The 20684-nt window shown below is 37.2% G+C and overlaps 1 protein-coding gene across 2 annotated transcripts in view; it reads left to right on the top strand.

Annotated features, from left to right (window-relative positions):
• GPR158 (G protein-coupled receptor 158) overlaps positions 1 to 20684 on the top strand; it is a 195242-nt gene that overhangs the window by 107827 nt on the left and 66731 nt on the right. For both annotated transcript variants that reach the window (XM_082754163.1, XM_082754162.1), the window contains exon 5: positions 1907 to 1975. In XM_082754163.1, the coding sequence (XP_082610289.1) occupies positions 1907 to 1975 (69 nt within the window). The remainder of the gene's footprint in view (positions 1 to 1906; positions 1976 to 20684) is intronic.

Raw genomic sequence — 20684 nt, 5'->3', positions numbered from 1 at the left:
ACATTTTTTGTCTGTTGATATATATGCTTTGTGTATGTCTCTGGAGCATCCTTGCAGATGAAATGAGGCAGGGCTGTTTTGTGAAGAAATGCAGTGTGGGCATGTGGGACCATCTTTACCTTGGTAGACTAGTGGGTGAGCTTCCCCCTCTATCCAAATGACAGAAATAAATTACATAAAGTGCTAACTCAATTGAATTTGGTATGTCACTGATAGATTGGATTGCGTGAGCCTAAAGAACCTTACAGTGACATTTCAGTCACCCATTGTCTAGCTCTTTGTATTTGGGATTAAGCTTACACTTTACCCAACATCAAAATGTATTAACTGAGAAAGAAAACACACTTTAATTTGGGTTTTTGAAACAAATATCTTGCATTGCAGGAGACCAGTGATGAAAATGTAAATATGAGCTCTGCTTGTGGGTCAATTTTCAAGTTTCTGCAATTGCTTTGACAGGCATTGCATTCTATTTGGAAATAGAGTTATGGTAGTTTAGCTGTTGGTGGAGCTCTGTTTTGCTTTGCTTTGCTTTTTAGGAAACTTTTTGTGGAAGCATGTATGTTATAGGAAAATTTTGCTAGAAATATGTATGTTTCAAGTTCAGGGTGTAATTTTAGAGTGAGTTAGCAGAATAGTTTTGTGATCCTTAATATGTAACTCTTACTAAGAAAGTCTAAGTTTCAGAACTAAAGCTGCACTACAGAAAGCTTAAGAAACATTAGGAAGAACTTTCTGAAAGTGGAGATTAGGAATAGGAAAGCACACATGCACTTTTCTTTCTGGCCAAAAAAAAAAGATCATCAACAAAAATCCACCAGTTTTTGCAAGTTGAAACTGGACTCCTGGGCACCAAAAATTTGTCTGTAAATCTACTCACATAGGGCTCTTTTTTAATGATTGGTTTACTAATGAAAGATAAACTTCTCCCATCTAAACCCATTAGAGATAGTACCACAGACCATTGATTCCAGTCCATGAGAGGATGTTATGATGGGAAATGGTTGAAATTGCATGAAATGCATCATTTTTCAAAAGATTTTTGGCAAAGCCTCTTTTGCTGTCTTATCTGATTGCATTGCTTGCCGTCAGGATGGCGCTGCCTACATCCAGAATAGTGAATGAAAGACCCTCTCAGAGGAAGGAGGTAGCTAAAGAAATGGGAAGCAGTGTTGATCTTTTGTCTTTAAGATAAGGTGCAGATGCACTATACATAAATCATCAAACTTACTGGAATAATCTTTATATTAAGGAAAATAATTGATTTTTTTTACTTTAAAATGGAAGAAAACTATGATGGAGGCTGCATTAGAATTGGTAAGGAAATGGCACAATATTTTACAATCTTGACAAGTTAATGTCTAAATCAACGTCTTTGTACAAAATTTCAAGGAAAATAAAGGTGCTTTCAATCTAAGAGTACATTCTGTATTCAGTAAAATTGTAGATTATTTATACATACAGTGGAAGCCAAGTCATCAATATTAAATAGGCAGGTCAAAATGTTCAAAGGGCTTCTTGAAATTTAAATAGTACAGAACAAATTCTGCAGTTAAATTCATATCTGTAATTTCCATGATCTGTAATTCCTCACAATTGAGAGCCATTTTAGCAGTTTGAAAATGTATCCAGGTAATGTGTTGAATAATATTTAACATAGGAATGAGTGATTTTTGAAATTGGATTTTGTAAAACACAGCTATTGTAATGGGCTGGTGAATTAAAGAATGTGGAGCGTGACAACATGATAGACAGCTTAATACTGTGCTAATAAGCATTACTGTGGAAGCATTATACTGGTGGAAGTGAAGGTGCCTTTTGCAAAGAACTCAGAATCTAAACTGCACACAGAGAATTTTCTAATATTTTGTATTGTCTTTTTTTCTTCTGTTTGTTTGTTTCCTAGAGTATCAGGGCTTCAGGGCTGGTGCTGTTGGAAACCATTCTTTTTGGATCACTTCTTCTGTACTTTCCAGTAAGTCAAAATGATTTTTTTTTGGAAAATTATATCGTTGCCAACATTTAAAAACATTGCATGAGTCACATTGGTAACAAATGTGGTTATCAAAAGTAGTTATGTAATGATTGTCTAATGGGTTTAATAAAATGTGCTATGTTCTGTAAATATTCTTAAGAACACTTGGATGTTTTACTGTATTTGAAGAAATTCTCCATCTTCGGTTAAAGAACATTTATTTATTTATTTATTTATTTATTTATTTATTTATTTATTTATTTATTTATTGGTGTTCTGCGCTAAACTGAGTTTTAGCCTTGAAAGAAGATACCTCTCTGCTCTGTCAGGGGAAAAATGTACAGGGTATGTAAAAGGAAGACACTGATTATACCGTATATTTCTTGGGAATGCAGTACAAGGGAAGGTGATTATTTTAGTGTATTATTGCTGGTATATATTTCAGTAAGTGTTTCTGAGGCCTCGTGACATCTGCAATACCAGGTATTTGGGAAAATGTGATGTTATCCATTTAAATGGGAAAAAAGGTGATTTCACATTCACATGAGGAATGTATCACAAAACTCCATGAAATATATATACTTTATTTTTTCAAAAATCCCCCACTGAACTCATAAACCCAAGATAAAGCCTAGATAAACCAAGGCATCAAAGAGTAAATCAAGTGAAGTGAGTTGAAAGTGTGCAAATCGGGGGACAGAAGCAAAGATGTAGTTGTGGATTGATTTAAAATATGTTTATGTTCTCTTTTCCTCAGTAGTAAGAATCTTCTGTGCTTTTGCAGACAGTTACTGAGTGACTACTGGAAAACAAAATTCCTTAGTGGTTGTGGAACAGATAGCGAACAAACTGTAGCAGAATGAAGTGTAAAGAATGCTATAATAAACACAAATCCTGGTGGAATTTTTATGCATTATTTTGGGAATTTTGTTGGCCTTTCAAGTTCTAAAGAAACGTGTGTGCGTTTCTTGGATGGTTTTATGTGTCTTTTCATCCTTGACTTTGCAGACGTCAGGAAGAAGGAAGTTTTGTTTTTTCCATATTGTACAAATGCTTTTTACTACTTGCTTTGCCTCTCCCCTGGGTTTCCAGAGGTCCCTTCATGTTCTTTTCCAGTGAGAAGAACAGGAAGGCCATGCACTGCTCCCTCAACTGGTATAGAAATGGTGTAAATCGTGTGAGGAAATTCATACCATAAAGCATAATATAGGGGATTTCCTTTCCATGGCTGTCCCCTCTTGCTTCCCCAGAGAGCCATGGACCCATGTCTTTCCAAGTCAGAGGCTCTATCAGAACCAGCTGGTGTTTGTACCACACTGGCTTCAAGTTTGCCAAAAGCCTGATTATAGTGGTGTGCTGTGCCTGCAGTCTGCTCACCTGTGACTGGTTCTTCGGCATCTATCCCAGTGCTTGTCTTGATCCTGTAATTGTTGTCTTCCAGAAAGGACAAATACTATAGAATCATAGAATCACAGAATCATAGAATATCCCGAGTTGGAAGGGATCCATAAGGATCAAGTCCAACTCTTGGCACTGCACAGGTCTACCCAAAAGTTTAGACCATGTGACTAAGTGCACAGTCCAATCGCTTTTTAAATTCAGACAGGGTTGGTGAAGCGACTGCTTCACTGGGGAGCCTGTTCCAGTGCGCAACCACCCTCTCAGTGAAGAACCTCTTCCTGATGTCCAGCCTAAACTTCCCCTGCCTCAGTTTAACACCATTCCCATGGGTCCTATCACTGGTGTTTACAGAGAATAGGTCACCTGCCTCTCCACTCCCCCTCACGAGGAAGTTGTAGACTGCAATGAGGTCCCCCCTCAGCCTCCTCTCCTCCAGGCTGAACAGGCCCAGTGCCCTCAGCTGCTCCTCATACGTCTTCCCCTCTAGGCCCTTCACCAACTTCGTCACCCTCCTTTGGACACTCTCCAGCAGTTTAATGTCCTTCTTGTACTGTGGTGCCCAGAACTGCACACAGTACTCGAGGTGAGGCCGCACCAGCACAGAGTAGAGCATCTCTGGTGTCATGTCCTCTGGTGGCTGGCTGTCCTCAGGCTTTAGGAGCTCAGTATCAGAGAAGCTTAGATAATAGCAATGGAGTTTACTGGCACCAGCTGACTTGAAGAAGTAACCTGTTAGATGCAAGAGATGGTCATCTGTAACCTTTAAATGCAGAGGGAAAAGAAAGGCAGTGGAGCTCAGAGGGGGCATTAGAAGACCAAAGCTTCCCCACTGTTTTTCACTGATGTTTAAACGTTCCCCCCCCTCCCCCCCCCCTTTTTTTTTTCATTGACATTAACAATGTTAAATGTACGACAAGTGAAAAATGACAAATTGACATTGTCTGAGGAAAAATGTTCTGCTGAAAAGTCTTGATGAGCCTGTATCCCAGGTGGGAAATAAATACTTGACTGGACCTCGTCTGTCTCTGCACATCTCATATGATATTAAACTGCCCACTGAGAACACGTTCTGTTAGAAACTAAAATGTAAAGGGTACAACTTGACTTCTCTGTTAGAGCAGGTTTATGCTCCCACACTCTTTGGTAGGGCTCTCTTTTTTTCATACATAGGTAATTACTCATCGGGTTATTACTCCCACAGGCTGAAAGAAAAGGGAAAGTAATTTTATCATTTCTATTTTAAAGGTCTAAGGAGAGGGACTTAGTGTGGTAATGGAGGTCATATTAATGTTCAGACAGAGAAATTAACCAATTCCACCAGCTGCAAGAATATGGTTTTGTAAAAAAGAAAACTGAAGCTAATGAAGAAATACCAGGATTGCAATATCCCTGTCCCTCTATTCCAAGGAAGATTTCATCACTTTCTGATCCATGGCAAGAAAATTGAACAATAAATGTGTGAAGTGTGAGAGCACACATAAAACATAGCCAGAGAGGTCCATTATATCATCTTTAAGAAAGAAAAGACTGCATTTCTGCAAGGTATGAATTATGGGGTGTGGGTCCTTGAAATGGGAACTCTTAACATTTTGCAGTACGTGAATAGCATCTAAACGTACTCACCCGCATCTTGTTTGGAAAAAGGAGCACAAAGCAGAGCAAAATGGAGTGGGAAAGAAAGCCTGAGCTCTGAACTAAGAGTCTTGTTTGCACTAGCTGACATTCACACAAATGTTCATTCAATGAGTGCAGTTTATGGATTATGATATTTGGTATGTCACATACATGCAGAGCAGGTCTTAATTTTTCTGGGTCACGTGCATTGTTTATTTACCTCTTCCCATTGTTTGGTGTTTTTATCTGTTTCTGAGAATAATTGGGAATGTTCTGTTACTCTGTGATGTTAAAAATGTAGTAACATGTACACAGAGGTAGAGTTGATTTACCTATGTGAATTGGTCTTCATTTTATGAGAGGAATACATTAGAGATTTAGGAGTAATTAATGTAAGACCCAGGCACAGACTGGGCAATGAGTGGCCAGGGAGCAGCTCAGCAGAAGGACCTGGGGGTGCTGGCTGGCAGCAGGCTCAGTATAAGCTAACAGCATGCCCTGGCAGCCAGGAGGGCAAACCCCATTTTGGGGTGCAGTATGGCCAGCCTGTCAGAAGTGGTGATTCTCCTGCTGTATTTAGCGCTGGTGTGGCCTCACCTTGAATATTGTGTGGAGGAACAGCACAAAACTGTGCCAGTTGAGGGTCAGATCAGATATAAAGTAAAATTCTTTACCATGAGGGTGGTCAAACACTGAAAGAGGCTTCCTAGTGAGGTGGTTGGTACCCCAAGCCTAACAGTATTCAAGAGGCATTTGTATAATGCCCACATTATCATTCTTTAACTTTTGTTTAGCCATGAAGTGGTCAGGCAGTTGAACTTGATCATCTTTGTAGGTTCCTTCCAACTGTTCTGTTCTGTTCTATGCTATGCTGTGCTAATATAAATCTCTCCTTTTATACATCCTAAATAAGCATGTTCAAATATGTTTTCCACAGCTGACATGAGATGCAAGTTAAAATATGACATGAAGTTCACCAATATGGTCCAGACACCACTGCAGCATGGTGTTTCTGTTTAACATAATGCTTTTTTTCTTTTTGTCCCATCTCCTCTTCTATTGTGAGTTGGAATGTAAAACTGAAAAGCTCAACTTTCATGCTCAAATAAGTGCAGAATTAGAAAGCTTGTGTTAGTGCGTATACAATGTAAAGAGAAAAAATGACAGAATTTCAATTCTAAATAACTCAAATCTCTGTTCATTTAAGGATTCAATGCAAAATCACATTCTCATTTAAAAATGAAAATTTCCACTTAGATTTTCTCCACGCTGCTTAAGTCTTCTGTATCTTTATTCTCCACTTCCCTGTGCTTTCCTAGTTCTGTCTTTTTCTTTATCCATTCACACAGTCTGTCTTAGATTGCTTTGAGAGCCTTCAGCATACCAATTTTACTGTGTCCAGAAGAGCTTTATTGCATCTCTGCCTTTCCCTACCCTCCAATTAAATGGAAACCAAAACCTGTTTTGTTTTATCGCTTAATTTCGTTCACTAATTGTTACTGTTTACATGTCTACATGCTGTAATCTATTCATAGTATAGAGTCATTAATTGAAAAATAGTATCACCAGCCAGCTGCCTTTGGTGAGAAAAACAGCTGTTATAATGCCCTTAGAACCAAACAGGGAGTGCAAATGATGGTCTCCACCAAAATTTATTATTCAAATTCTGCTATATTGATAACAACACACTGATCTTTCCTGAATTACAAAGAGGCAGAGGAGCTTTGTCTATTACAAATGCATGGTTGCTGGGCAGCTGTCATTTCCGAGGCTCTAATTTCTTACATTTTCTGTAGTTCTCACAGTATCATCTCTGACTTTCCTTTAATTAGTCTTTCCAATTATTGATAGACCTCCTCCAAATGAATGCTGTGCTCTCTGATCGATTTTCATTATATTTCTTTGTTCCTAGATTTTGAAGAGGGGGCCAAAACCTGAATGTCTTTTTCAATAGTCTCTTAACTTCTATACTTGGCATCTGAAGGGAGGTTTCTCATTACTTTCCTTTTCCAGAAATACCATGATGAAGCTTTTAGACCTTTCCTAACTCCAATCTTGATAATAATTGTAATAGGTTGCATAAATATTGTAAGTATTACAATATTTTAATAGATCAGCCTGTTAATTTCGTGAGGGATGAGATATCAGCTGATTTTAGATAACTGTAATGGACACAGTTTGGAAAACAGGAGATTCTGGTTAGATATCAGGAAATACTTTTTCACTACGTGAAAGTACTGGAACAGAATGCCCATATTACATGTACTTGTGGAATATCCATCCTCTTTCTGAGAAGAAATGTCTCCTAATTTCCAAACTAAACCTCCCCTGGTGCAACTTGAGGCCATTCCCTCTAGTCTTATTACTAGTTATCTGTGAGAAGAGGCCAACCCTCAGCTCCCCACACCTTCCTTTCAGGTAGTTGTAGAGAGCAATGAGGTCTCCCCTGAGCCTTTTCTTCCCCAGACTAAACAACCCTCAGCTGCTCCTCACAGGACTTGTGTTCCAGGCCCTTCACCAGCTTCGTAGCCCTTCTGCAGGTTCCTGGCAACCTAAATTATTCTAGTATTCTTTGTTGCTAATGTGTGTATTCACAGCTGATAAAAGTTATCCTGTGCTCACCAAGTAGTTGGTGATGAGAAACTGGGCCTTTTACATCTCACTTTAGACTTTAGCTTGCGGATTAGGTGAATCATGGCCTTAGCTCCATTGACTATAAAGGAGGCCTAGGGCTGCTCTATTCCAATAGTGTAATGTTTACAATATTTATCAAATGTTTTGAATGGTGAAGAATTCTACCCAGGCAACTGTGGGTTATCTGATAGTGTACTTAAAAAGAAACACTAGAATGCATTCCAAAATCCATGCAATATTATGATATCATTCCTACAGCCAGTGATAAAAGTTAGTGGGTACCATGATGAAAAGAGGCAGGGAATATCTTCTCCATGTTCTTGATATAACGGAAGAGAGGCACTGGGTTTAAAATCTAGCAAGTTATGTTAGATGGTGAGGGGGTGACTTTATAATAGTGAGGTCATTAGGCCATAAAATGGATTAGTTGAAGGGGCTGTAGTGCATCTTTTTGAAGACCATTGGATTTTTTCCTTCAGACTTCTCTTCTTTTGGCTCAAAAATCCAAATTCTTTGTCTTTCCTGCTGTCTGTTGTATTTCCAAACATCTAATTATAGCAAAGCAGCATTGGTTTCTGTTTAGGGAAACAGATGCTGAGCTGCAGTGCACTGACACTCATGAAGCAGGTGAGTAGTGAAGCCTGGAATAGACTCTTTACACTCAGATATCTTGATGCATGTAGTAGGTATTAGGATCTGTTTCGGGGACTGTGTTACTCCCTCTTTCACACTTGAGCTAGACTGACCTACCCTTTAGTGTTATGAGACTGAATAGAAAGTGGGAAGTATTGTAACATCAATGCGGGTGTGGGCTTTTTTCCCCTCAAATCATCTGTATGCACATTAGCACAGGAGAAGTGAGCCATGAATGTTGTGGGGTCTAGTCTGCGGTAGCTCTGTTAGTCATAGCCCTGAGCAGAGCAACAAGGTCACTGGAGAGCTCAGTTTTTGATATTAATGAATGTGAAAATGGGTTAATATGTAATGCTTTTATGCATTTGTCCCTCAAGTATGCCTAGAAGTGATCCATTACAAGAGCTCAGTGACTGTTTATTTATTCTTTACATGTTGTTCACAGAGGCCAACTGAAAGATGTTGCCTTTTTCACATTCAGCTCTGCTCATGCTGATGAATTGGGGTGAATCTCAGGCTTTAAGCTCTCTCTCATACCTCAGGTGTTTTAGCTTTTCAGTATATAGCTACATCCTCTTTACTCATAAAATAGTTTTTAAAGCTCTTACAATCAACATGCATCATTTTTTTTGTTGTTTCACAGTTGCTAAATAATAGTATTTGTGCCACTTAAGTCTAAGGGCACAGCATAGCTCTCTGCTCTGGGATGATCACCACAAATTTTGCTAGTACTCTAGGAAAGGGTCTTCCTGTTTTACTTGGATCACAGGAGGTTAAAAGGTGGATTTAAAATATCATGTTATGAGGATTTTATATGTAAATTGTCTTGTTTGGGCAGAGGAGTGAGGGAACCAGGTGGAGGTTTATCCAATAGTTTTTTCCTGTAATTGGCAGACAAACATACTTTTTGGAGTTAACATGTAACCAATAAAGCAACAGCTTTTTTTGAGAGAGACAGCTTGATTTGAATGCAAAAGCGCAAATGGAGCTCATGCAGCTTCCACATTACAAGCTTTTGCTTCAAATTACAGAAGACCCATAGGCGCTAAGAAGAAATGTGTTCTTGCCATGAACCTCACTAAGGCAAATGTTTATGACTCTTTCTACTAACTGGAAGCAGGCACTGAAAAATTTTTGCATTTTGAATAACTGCTTTTTGAAATAGCACAAAAACAAAATGCAGAAGGAAATAGTTCTTCGTGGTTCTGTTGTCACTAGTCTACATAGATAACCTAAAAAAATCTGGTACCTACTCTCAGGGATATAACTAGAAGCTGTTTAATATATATTTATCCACATCTAGAACTGTGATTAGCCACAGCTATATGTCTCATGATTGGTATCTCCATGTAGATAACAAATGTTTGGTGTATTGGAAATTCAGTTGAACTATGGCATCATGAATGATAGGAAATACACAAGTAAAATTCAGTGAGGAGTCTGTTCTGTGTGTTTGTGCTTGTCTGTGTGCTGTGTTCACAGGATATCATAGGCTGGAAGGGACCTCAGGAGGGCTGTAGTCCAATGTACTGCTCAAAGCAGGTCAGCAATAAGGCCAGCTGTTAGACAAGGTTTCTAAGGACTTTATCCAAATAGGTCTTAAAAACATAGATAGGTCTTAAAAACATAGATAGAGATCATCTATCCAGGCAGTGTGCAGGCGTATTGAAAAGTGATGTGGTTGTAACTTTTGAATTATGGTGTAAAATATGTGACACGGTTGGAACATTGAGTGGGTTTTGTAAATGGTCAGTAATGGCAGAGGTAGAAGTGTTGCCATTCTTTCATGTCTTGGATTCCCATGCTCATACTTTTGGCACTGGCTGTGATAACAAGACAAAACCCAGTCTCTTCTTCCTGTGAATCCAAAGGTGCAGTACAGGATTACAAGAGGGCAACGTTATTTTTACAACTCTTGAAAGCTTCTTTGAGAACTAAGTTTGAAGGACACATTTGTCAGAATCTAGTTTCACTGAATAGTCAAGTGTGTCTGCAGAGGCTTGAGAGCCAGAGAGAAGGAGGCAGTAGTTGGTGACCTGAACCAATTGCTGCATTGGATTTTCTTCAGTCTTTTAAGTGACTTTCTTGCACTGCTGGATTCTTGGACTTCAGTGTTTCAGTCTTGTCAGCCCTTCATTCATTGACATCAATCTTGTGGTCAGAGTGGCAAGGCCTTTCCCTTTACTTGTAATGCCACTGTCACTCGCATGAATACAGTGACTTGCATATGTAAGAATTTGTAGGTAAAGACCCGAAATTAATGTCCACATTACTTGTTACTTGTCTTGTTGCTTCAAATTAATATAAAAACAGACCACAATTGTGAAAAACAATGCCCAGTATTTCAGCAGGGCTTTTTAACTGGTATTAACTGTATAACCATGTGCACATGTTAAAAATCTGCTGCATTTGAAAAGTAAAAGTTGTGGTTAGCTGATTTATGATCATAGAATGTGTTGATACAGAAATGATCAAAGAGTAAAATGTGGGTAAATTCGTATAGAGGAAAACGGTCCTGGGAATGTTCATAGTATGCGCCTTACCATTGCCTAGAACCATGCTATAATAAACCCATTGTCTTTGCTCTGCTCTCCAAAGTGAATCCATTAGAGGCTTGGCTAGTACTTGGGTGGCAGACCACACTGCCATAGGTAAGCCAAAGAAATACCGAAGAATATCTAGTAGATTAAAATATATATATATATATTATTGAAGGATCATGCATATTATTTTATACAACACTTGAAAGCTTGTTGAATCTCAGTAGAGTATAGGCTAGAAATGATAGGAACCATTTTTCTCAGGCAAACAGTTTAATGATCACATTGATGACTGGGCAAGTGGCAGGCGAACTGAGTCAGTATGCACAATGTTTATTTAGAAAATGCTTAAATTTTACTGTAGTGATTTAAGCATATGAAAAATCAATACATGAATAAAGGTTCTCATGAATTAATTCGTATATTAGTTCAAAATATAAATGTGACAACATTTACAGAAAAGGTGATAAAAAGTAATATACTACATTTTTATTAAACTGCAAAACTAAAGTCAAGAGTTTTTGATATTACAGATATGCCAGGAATTAATTGTGCCAGAAAGGAAAATATTAAAAGCTGTAATCAACATTTGATGTATTCTCAATAGGACACAGTCTTGATGTCAGTGATTTACCTTCACTAATTAGTTTAGCACCTGAGAGACCTTGTGTTGGTGGGAGATAAATTTCAGTCATTCTTCTTCACTTACCCAAGTGTCTTTCAGTGAAAGCCAGGGGCATGTTTGTATTTTTCCACCAAATGTCTTTTCTCATTGTTTATACATGCTTTCATGCCTAAGACCAAAGGAGCAACAGCTGTGGTCAATGAAAGTCCTGTACAAGTCAGCTTGTCTGCTTACCTAGTTCAGAGCTGTTGTGGTCTGCATTAACAAGAATCTGGAGGAAAATGAAAGCAGAAGCATTTCATTCCTAAGGTAGACTTTGCTTAGATAATCTGATACTACCAAACTGAATCTTACATGAAATTGAGTGCAATTATAAACCTGGGCTGCCAGTGAAAAGCATGCTGTGGTAATCCACCATGCCTTGGAACATGAGGTTGAGATATAGAAGGTAAGGCACAGATGGGTGTGATATGTACAACTGAGTGCTAAAACACTGTATTTTACCTATCAAGTTCCAGGTTGCTTGACAGAGACCTCTGAGTCAAGACAGAGGAAAACTGAAAGAATCTCCACCTCAAAGCCTGTTACTGTGTATATTACAGTAGCAGACATGCATTTTTTCTCACTGGGTTTTTCTCCTCAGTCCCTCTTCTTCAACATGTGAATGTATTATGAACTTCCTAACCATCTACTTTAAGTAATGATTAAAGTGATGATTTCAGGATGATAAATGGTTAATGATTACAAGAGTTGAGAAAGTCAATGCATTACAAAATAGAAAGAGAAAAGTTGATGCTTTTAGAAGAAATTCTTAAGAAGGGAGATTTCATCCATCAATGATGAGACTGCTCTCATTCAAGTCATTCTGCATGCCGTGAATACAGACAATGCAGATAGTGATATAATGTGTGTGGTTTTTTTTTAATACCAACTGCTAAACATTGTTAAGCAATTTCCAGTATACAGGCAATATGATATGATAATTAGTGAAATCTTTACATGGGAAAAATCTTAGAGAATTATGATGGTGTTAGTGGAAAGTTTTCATTTCAGCGTAGCACTGTAATTAAACTTCTAAACTCTGGGACAAGAGATCTGTGGGATTTAAATCAGTGCCCCTGAACCACTTATCATCTGATGTAAATAAGAAATTAGCTTTTTAAAAGCTTAAATAACATAAATACTTAAAAGAGCACGGACAAATTTACAACATAAAATAGAAGGTGCACTATAAAATGATCCAAATCCATCAGCAAGTACTCGTGTATAACATATGCTGTATTTCCACTAGCTATTATCAAGAATGATGTAGTAGAGTCATCTTTGCCAGGGTTAAAAAAAAAAAAAAAAAAAAAAAAAAAGGAGAGTTAGGGTTCAAGAGGTAAAAAGTTCACCGTGTAACTGAATTTGATTTCTGAAAATGACACATTGAATAGAGTAGCCCCTGGGTCTAAAGCTATACCACACCAAGAAGGGAGAGGTTAGCTTTGTGTTCATAGAAATAGCAGTAGTACTGAGGATGGAATAGAAAGTGTTCACAAGAATAAGGTATTTGCAAGGAACAACCTTTTGCTATGTGATGCAAACCTTCTGATTCATTGCATAGCACTGTATATTAGGACCACATAGAAAAAGCAATAGTATTTTCCAAAAAAGTTGTTTTATACTAACTATTTCATTTTGAGATCCTCTGCATCTGTGGGACTAAGCATAGGTCTGCAAATATATGCAAGTTTTGAGGAGGCTGTTACGGAATATCATGTCCTTCACAGCCAATATAGAGCATCCACATAGTGTTCTTTCTTTGAAATCCGAATCTGAATTAGACTTCTTGTAATGGCATGATACAGTACACTAAGTTTTGCATGTTCTTGAGGAAGAAAAAAAGGAGCAAAGAGAGAAATATGTCAATTCAATCAAAGCTCAATTGGAAATAAATGGGAGGATTTCAAAACCAAAATATTTAAAGCAATTCCAAGAACACTGAAAATAAGAGGATGAAATGAGACCTTCTTTCATCACTCACAAAATTGCAAGTGGAAAAAATAACATTTTTACACGGTTCTCTCACAGTGTATCACTTATTGAGTTTATATTAAATTATTTAGATCATCCACAAGTTTCATTATTCTTTGATGTTAATCTTTATATAGGCCAGGGTGCTAAAACTCTTAGCTTTATTGCATATTGTTTGGTAAGCTAAAGCAATGTAATAAAGAGAAGAAGGAAAGGATAATAACAAGAAAACAGAATAGAGAACTTTCAGAGTTAAAACATGATTGAAAATCTAACATAGCAACAGGAAAATTAATAAAAAATTGAGTAACTAAATAGTATAGAAATGAAAGCAAGATGGAAATTACATCTTGTACCTTGATACAGTTCTGGTTTTTCTTTCACTGGCACAATAACACGTTATAGAAGGTATCTGTAAACCTAAATACTGTACATTATGTGTTTGTTCTTTGCTTGTGTAGATACAGTTATTTCTCCCTGCTCCTTGCAAGCTTTCTTCTCCTTTCCTGAACCACAACTTACATAATTGTAAAAGATATTTTTTTATATAATTTCTTTGTGCTTCCACTGTATTGACATGTGGTTTCTCATCTCATATTTAAATTATGAACTCCTTGGTCCAGGGTTGTTTGACTTAGCTGTGCTTTGCAAAGCAGGGTCCTGATCAATGAATAAGAATCACATGACAAATGGCTGTTACTAATAATAACAATGAAAGTGTTTAAAAGTATTTTATTAAAGGTGTGAGGAAGGACATGTTTGATGGTAAATTTCTTATCCTCCCAAAGGTCTGGTAATATGCAATTATTTTTATATCGCTAGAGAAGTTAGGTATACTTTTGGAAAGATCTGAGGATATTTGTTTTAGGTTTGGGAAGATTAAACCATAAAAATACTAACAAAAAATGTCAGATTCCAGTCCCACAAGGACTATATTTCAGGTGTACTCTACTAAGTTCTATCTAGCTCATCATGAGAAGTTAGGTGGTGAACAAAGCAGTGAGGAATGCTGGAGTAAGAAGGAAATCCACCACTCTCACTAGAGAGCCTTAACCTGCAGTTAAACTTAACAGTAAAGCATAAGTCTTGAAGTTAAAGTAATTCCTCAAATATCTTATCTCCCTTGGTGATAAAGGACTACCAGCTACTTGTCTTTTTTCCTTTTATGTATTGCAGACAGTAGACAGTCCTCGCTTTGTATGTTCAGTGTGAGATTGGCTTGGGGATAGCCAAAAAGTTAAAAGTATGCCTGTGGAAATGCAAAACGTAGCCATAATGTCCATACACATTAATTCTGACCTTTCTGGGTGCATCAGAGGGGTGCACATGTGCAGATCCACTGTGAATGCAGCTTGTGCAGGACGTACTGAAATCCCTGTGGTTTGTGGTGGAATAAAGTTATGGTAGGAATCTGTCACAAGAAACTGTAGCCTCTGCTACTATGGTAGTAGAAGCGTTTTTGGAGAAAGGGACATCTTAAGTTCTTGGTTTGGCTTTTTTTTTTTTTTTTTTTTTTTATGAGAGCATATTTTTACTTCTTTTCCTGGGTGATCAAGACTTTTTTGGCCATTTTCACTGAAAGAAATTAATGCTGTTATCTGTATATTCAGCAGGTACATTTTGTATAGTATATGCTGGTATGCATACAGGCTTCAATGACATTCATGAAAAAGGACTTTTTGTTGTCATATGCAAGTCCTTTACACTTTTCCTTCAAGTATTGAATCTTGTTCAGAATTTTGATCTTCCTTCCAAATTTGGGATTTTTCTGTAAGAAAATTGTTAAAATAACCACTAGTTTTAAATTAGCTTGTAGCTTTGATCTTCAGGTCTCTTCATGACCGTTCAAGTGTGCAAGTTGTCAGATTAGTCAGAGTCCAAAATAATTTTATATATTACAGTAGTCCATTATTACATCTGCTATTGTTTTTTATTTTGTTAACTAGCCTAATCCTTCTCAAATATAACATGTATTGGGGTACAGATCAAGTATTCTTAATGTTCAGTTCACTATCTCAAACTTCTAATCTGAAATCACAAGCATGCTGAATCATTGAAATGCTGTTTTGAAACTCTTTGGCAGAGTTTCCTGGCCCATGCAGTCAGCTGATCCTTTTTTTCTCTCTTTATTGATGGCATTGCCTTGAAACCTATAAAGAGCTAATCTGCAAAAATCTGTGTGCTGGGTTATTTAGTTAGCTATTTATATCCATATTTATTAAACTTGTATCTACTTTCCAAGCCTCGAGGCATATTTACATCTTTGAAATCATAATCCAAATAAGTTACTGCCATTGTAGCAGGCAATCTATATTCAAGTACCATTGTAGCAGGCACTCTATATTCAAGTAATCACCAGTCATTGCTACAAAAAGAGAAGGCAAAATGCTGCCATAACAAGTTTTTTTAAACCCTAAGTGTATCAACCATCAATTCAACATTTGCACTGTTATGCACATATGCTCCATTTTATGAAGGCCCAGGGATTTTGGAAGATAGCTGAATCAGAAAGTACCATAAATGCCTACAGTATAAATCTTAAATTAGTAGATTTAGTAACATATATTCATTTGCTTATTATGTTGGTAACATAAAGGTATCTGCCAATTTCAGATGTCACCAAGAATTTTAATAAAGTCTAAATTAGTTTTTTAGCTGTTCTTTTTGTGACTTTTCTGGAACCAAAAGACACAGAACACTATTAGGTTTACAGGCAAAGGGACCTGATCTGTTTTGACCCCAACCCTGAGATGACTTTCTGTTACTGCTGTTGGTTGTGGGAATAGCACAAAAATAACAAGCACTTCTTTTCTTAGGCATGATATCTTCTCTGTTTAGGGTAAGTGCCATCAATATATACTGTATTTGGAAAAGATATCTCCAGTATATTAGGCTTTCCTCAAGTGTCTAGTAATGCTGCTAACCTGATAACGTCAAAAGCTTTTTCATATCAAATAATGTTATCATTTCTGTTTTGACTCTCCAGTGTATATAGCAGACATCAGAGGTGATCAAGAACTTGTAGACTTGAAATTAATTTCATAGGAGGTAACTAATCAGATTTTTATACCATAATTAGAATATATTATTGTTTACATTATGACAAACCCCCCGACACTGTTCAGATGAAACAAACAAGCAATTTGATGGAGGATGAATTATTGAGAAGACAGTAAATTTGGGAAAAGTCATTCTGTGTTATTTTCAACAGATGAAAAGAAAAGAAATGTGGAACCTTGAGCTAAATTCAAGTAAGGTTTAGTTTTAACTGACTGAGAAGTAGGTTAGAAAACAGGAGAAAAGAAAATTGTAACTGGTCTGTGTAAGTCTAAGAGACCATGACACACTTTCTTGAGATTTTGTGGCCACCTAAGCAAATTCAAATAACTGTTTTTGTTTGTTTGTTTGTTTGTTTGTTTGTTTCCTCCATGCATGTCTTTCCTATAGTAGATTAAATACTGTACTGTAACACAGGGCAGTCTGCTAAGTTCATTTCCTTAGACAGTCTGAAGTAATGCATTTTTCTCAGACATGTCACAAACAATCCTGTCAAATTTTGCCTGAATGAGTTTGTTTTAAATCATAAATAGTTGTGATATATATATAGTGAGTGTTCAAGAACCTTGAAGAAAAGGGAGGTCATGGCCCTCTGAGTACTGTCAGCACCTCCTGTAAATGCAGGTCTGTAGATGTCTGTTCTGGCCAGTCTGAGGTATAGGGTATTATATTACATACGTGGGTATTTTATCTCCTTTCTGACTATCTTTCTAACTATCTATTTTACCAGCCTGGCTCGTGTTTAATACTAATGCTAATGCTAATACTAATACTAATAAAAATGCAGAGGACTGCCTAGCAACAAAACGCAGCAGAATATGTCCGTCATGGTAGAGGAAGGACCTTTTCTTTGATAAATTGTTGGACTGTTTGGAGGACTCCCCCTGTGCTCAGAAAGGAGTGAAACATTTGAAGAAATTCTCTTTCTGCTGTTTTATGTTAATCTGCTAATGAGCACATTTTGTGGACTGTGCAAGTGAGATGTGTCAGGACTGCAAATAAGAGCTGGAAGAGTGCTATTTCTAAGCTTTATTGTAAGCCACAACAAAAAGTGAGAACCTGGCAGGTACTGGTTTTAGCTATTTTGTACAGTGTTTCAGAAAGGAGGAGACCAAGAAGGTTGAATGGTTGAGCCATCTGCATGGACTGTTTTCCTATTACAGCTTCAGCTTTTAACAGGGAAAATCTTTTCAGGACTCAACTTCCGATGGCATTAGGCCTTGCAGCTCCAGGTTGCAGCACCTAATTTTTATGCCTTGAGGTCAGTGGGGCCTGTGTACTCCTGATGGTAAAGAGGTGTGTGCTCAGAGCCAGAGACACAGAAGCCAACATGCCTGCTTTGGAGTTAGCTAACTCAGGCTGTTGGACACGCTGAAGAAATATTTGCAGTTTGTAATCTGCCTCTCAGACAAGGCCTAGATTTTGTGAAGATGCCTTCCTTTACAAAGGCATGCAGATCTGAGCCCTCTCTTTGTGTGAACCTTCAAACCTTGCCCTTTTTTTTGCTAAGTGTGGGTGGTAAAATTCAACCTATAGTATATAGTTTTTTTACCTAATGTCCCACTTGTCCGTATTTTCATTCTTGATGTGACACTCGAGTTAAGCTCCCCTCACTATCGCAGGAGATACCAACTTCTACCATCTTGCCAAAAGTTTTAGCACTAGGGTTTTAAGATGTTCAAGCATGAGAAGCATTTCAGCCTCTTATGCTGCTATTGCTTCTTTTCCATTTCTTCACTAAGCAGTAGAGGGTACAGGCATAAGCACAACATAAATATTAATATTACAGTGTAGTAGGGAAGGTATTTTACCTATTGGCAAGGTTACTTAGATGGAGGAAGGGGAGACCTGGTTTCCAATACCTGCTCCAATGAATGTTTAAGTAATGCCCAAGCATTACTGATCGCCAATGCACAAGAGCAATCACAAAATAAATGAAGAACTGAGTAAAAGTTCAGAACAACTGGTACATAACCCTGGAGTACCAAACAAGAAGAGTTATCACTGGAACAGCATAGCTTGAACGTGGTTATTTTACAAATTGACAGCCTTAACTCTCAAGCACTTTCCTAGATACCTCCTAAATAATGAAAAATGGCTCCTCTGAGTTACTTTGTCTTACCCACAATTTATTTATCTACAGTTATTTTACATCTTTGAAATAAAAGGCTATTTTAATCAAAAAAACCCTAAACCCTATGCAAAGAGAAAGCACATTTCAGGAAAATCTTCAGGTGCTAGTACTGCTCTGGGTTTTTCGGTTCAAATCTATAGGGCCTGAAAAGGCTTCATATCATGTGAGAGAGAGGATTTAAGTTTTTAATGACAACTGAAAAAGACATTAAAGATCAAAGATAAGCCCATGAAATGCAACCTTACATCTCAAACATTTTTGTGGTTTATCTGTTTCTGAAAAAAGAAATTGCCTATGTCAGAGAATAAAGAATTCATCAATATGTTTACTTGTGCATTTGCCAATACAGTTTTATGGAAAACCAGAATGCATGCAAAGGTTAGCAGATATGATGTTTGGGAGATGAGATGTGCCTATTATCCCTTAGGGATTTTACGGTTATTGATTTTTCAGGTGATGAGCAGCAATACAAATTGTTGAGGTGTAATGAAACTTTGTTTTCCAGAGGAGGAGAATTTATCACCTATATTTTCCCCCAGTCACTTACTTCAAATTTTGCAACTCCCTTTTCATCTCACTCCCAACTTTCCTACACAATTATAGTTCAAACTTCTCACCAACTACTTGGTGACCTCCACAGACTCCTTAAAGGTTTTCAAGTCCACACACAATTTCCTGAAGATATGCTCCGGGATCCATCTCTCCTACTTTCCACTTAAACACAGCATTTCCTAGGGGAAGGTTTCTGTTCTGATTTGTTGTTCTCTTTAGTTGGTTGCCACCTACGTGTGCTGAAGCTTTTGAAGACTGCTCTTTCAGGGTTGAGTGTGCTGTTCTTGTACTATTGAAGAAATTTTCCTCCTGAGATCTGTAAATAATCCTTCTTAGGCTTCTCTGAGTTTATCCAGGTACGTTGCTGATAGATAGCTTCTGCTGCTACACTTGGGAGCTTCTTGACAGATTGTATTCAGCATGGCTCGTCTGAGATCATTGCTTTACATTTTAAGATTTTTGCATTTTTCTTCTCTAATGGAACTAACACCTGTCCATTCACAGCAAAGCTCTTGATAGTCTAGTGCCTGTGTTACCTTCATTGCCATCTTATTTTTGTGTTTCTGCATTCCTTATTAACTTAAAATCTACAAAACATATGTTGTCTTTTAGGCCCATTTATTTCATCAGTTGAATTCTTGTAAAGGTCTTTGCTTCCCTTGAGACCCACAGTTTAAAATAGTAGTAACTGTTAAACTGAGCTAGATAAAACAAACGAACTAAAATGGCTAAAATCTATAAATCTTTTTTTTTTTTTTTTTTTTTTTTTTTTTTTTTTTGTGTGTGTGTGTTCCTTGTTCTAGTGTTGTGAATAATAACTATTACTTAGTTATTAGTTATTACCCGATGAGCTAACACATGATTTCTCTATCTTATTGACTGAAGTTGCTTGTTAGATTCGGGTTAGAATCTCATACAGTTTAGCTGTTTCTCTGTTGGGAATGTAGTGATATATAATTATTCATACAAGTAGGTGATTAATTTTATATGTAGAAAAACAGAAGTGCATAAAATGGAAAAAACAGTAGGAAACATTTATACATGTAGAACTTGCATCAAAAAAGATTTAATGCTTTACTTACAATTATCCTCTCATAAGCAAACACATAACCATACACACAGAATCAAATTCTGGACCACCACAATATCATTATATATATCTATAATCTATTGGATCTCAAAGTTTTGTGAAAGCATTGATTTTTGTGCCATCCAAATATTCGCTTCTACACTGCTTTTATTAAGAATATTTTCCTCCTCAGAAACTCCATGACAAGTGGAAAAGTAGAACTCAGGTCTCCTGAGACTTATTTGTTCACCTTAACACAAGGACTTAAAAGGCTGGTGGGTCAGACTTCTCCAGTTAAGGGTTAAGTGTGCTGCTTAAACTTCATGAAAGCTAGGAAATCCTATCCCTAAAAGAGTAAATGTTATTTATAAGTTGATCCGGCAGTATCTTGCATATGGATGGCAAGGAGTGTAAGGCGCCAGCTATCTCTGTAT

The sequence above is a fragment of the Aythya marila genome, assembly GCF_965140915.1.
Source record: "Aythya marila genome assembly, chromosome: 2".
In the NCBI taxonomy this organism is placed as follows: domain Eukaryota; kingdom Metazoa; phylum Chordata; class Aves; order Anseriformes; family Anatidae; genus Aythya; species Aythya marila.
Note: the sequence above shows the minus strand (reverse complement) of the source record. Positions and strands in the feature narration are given on the sequence as shown.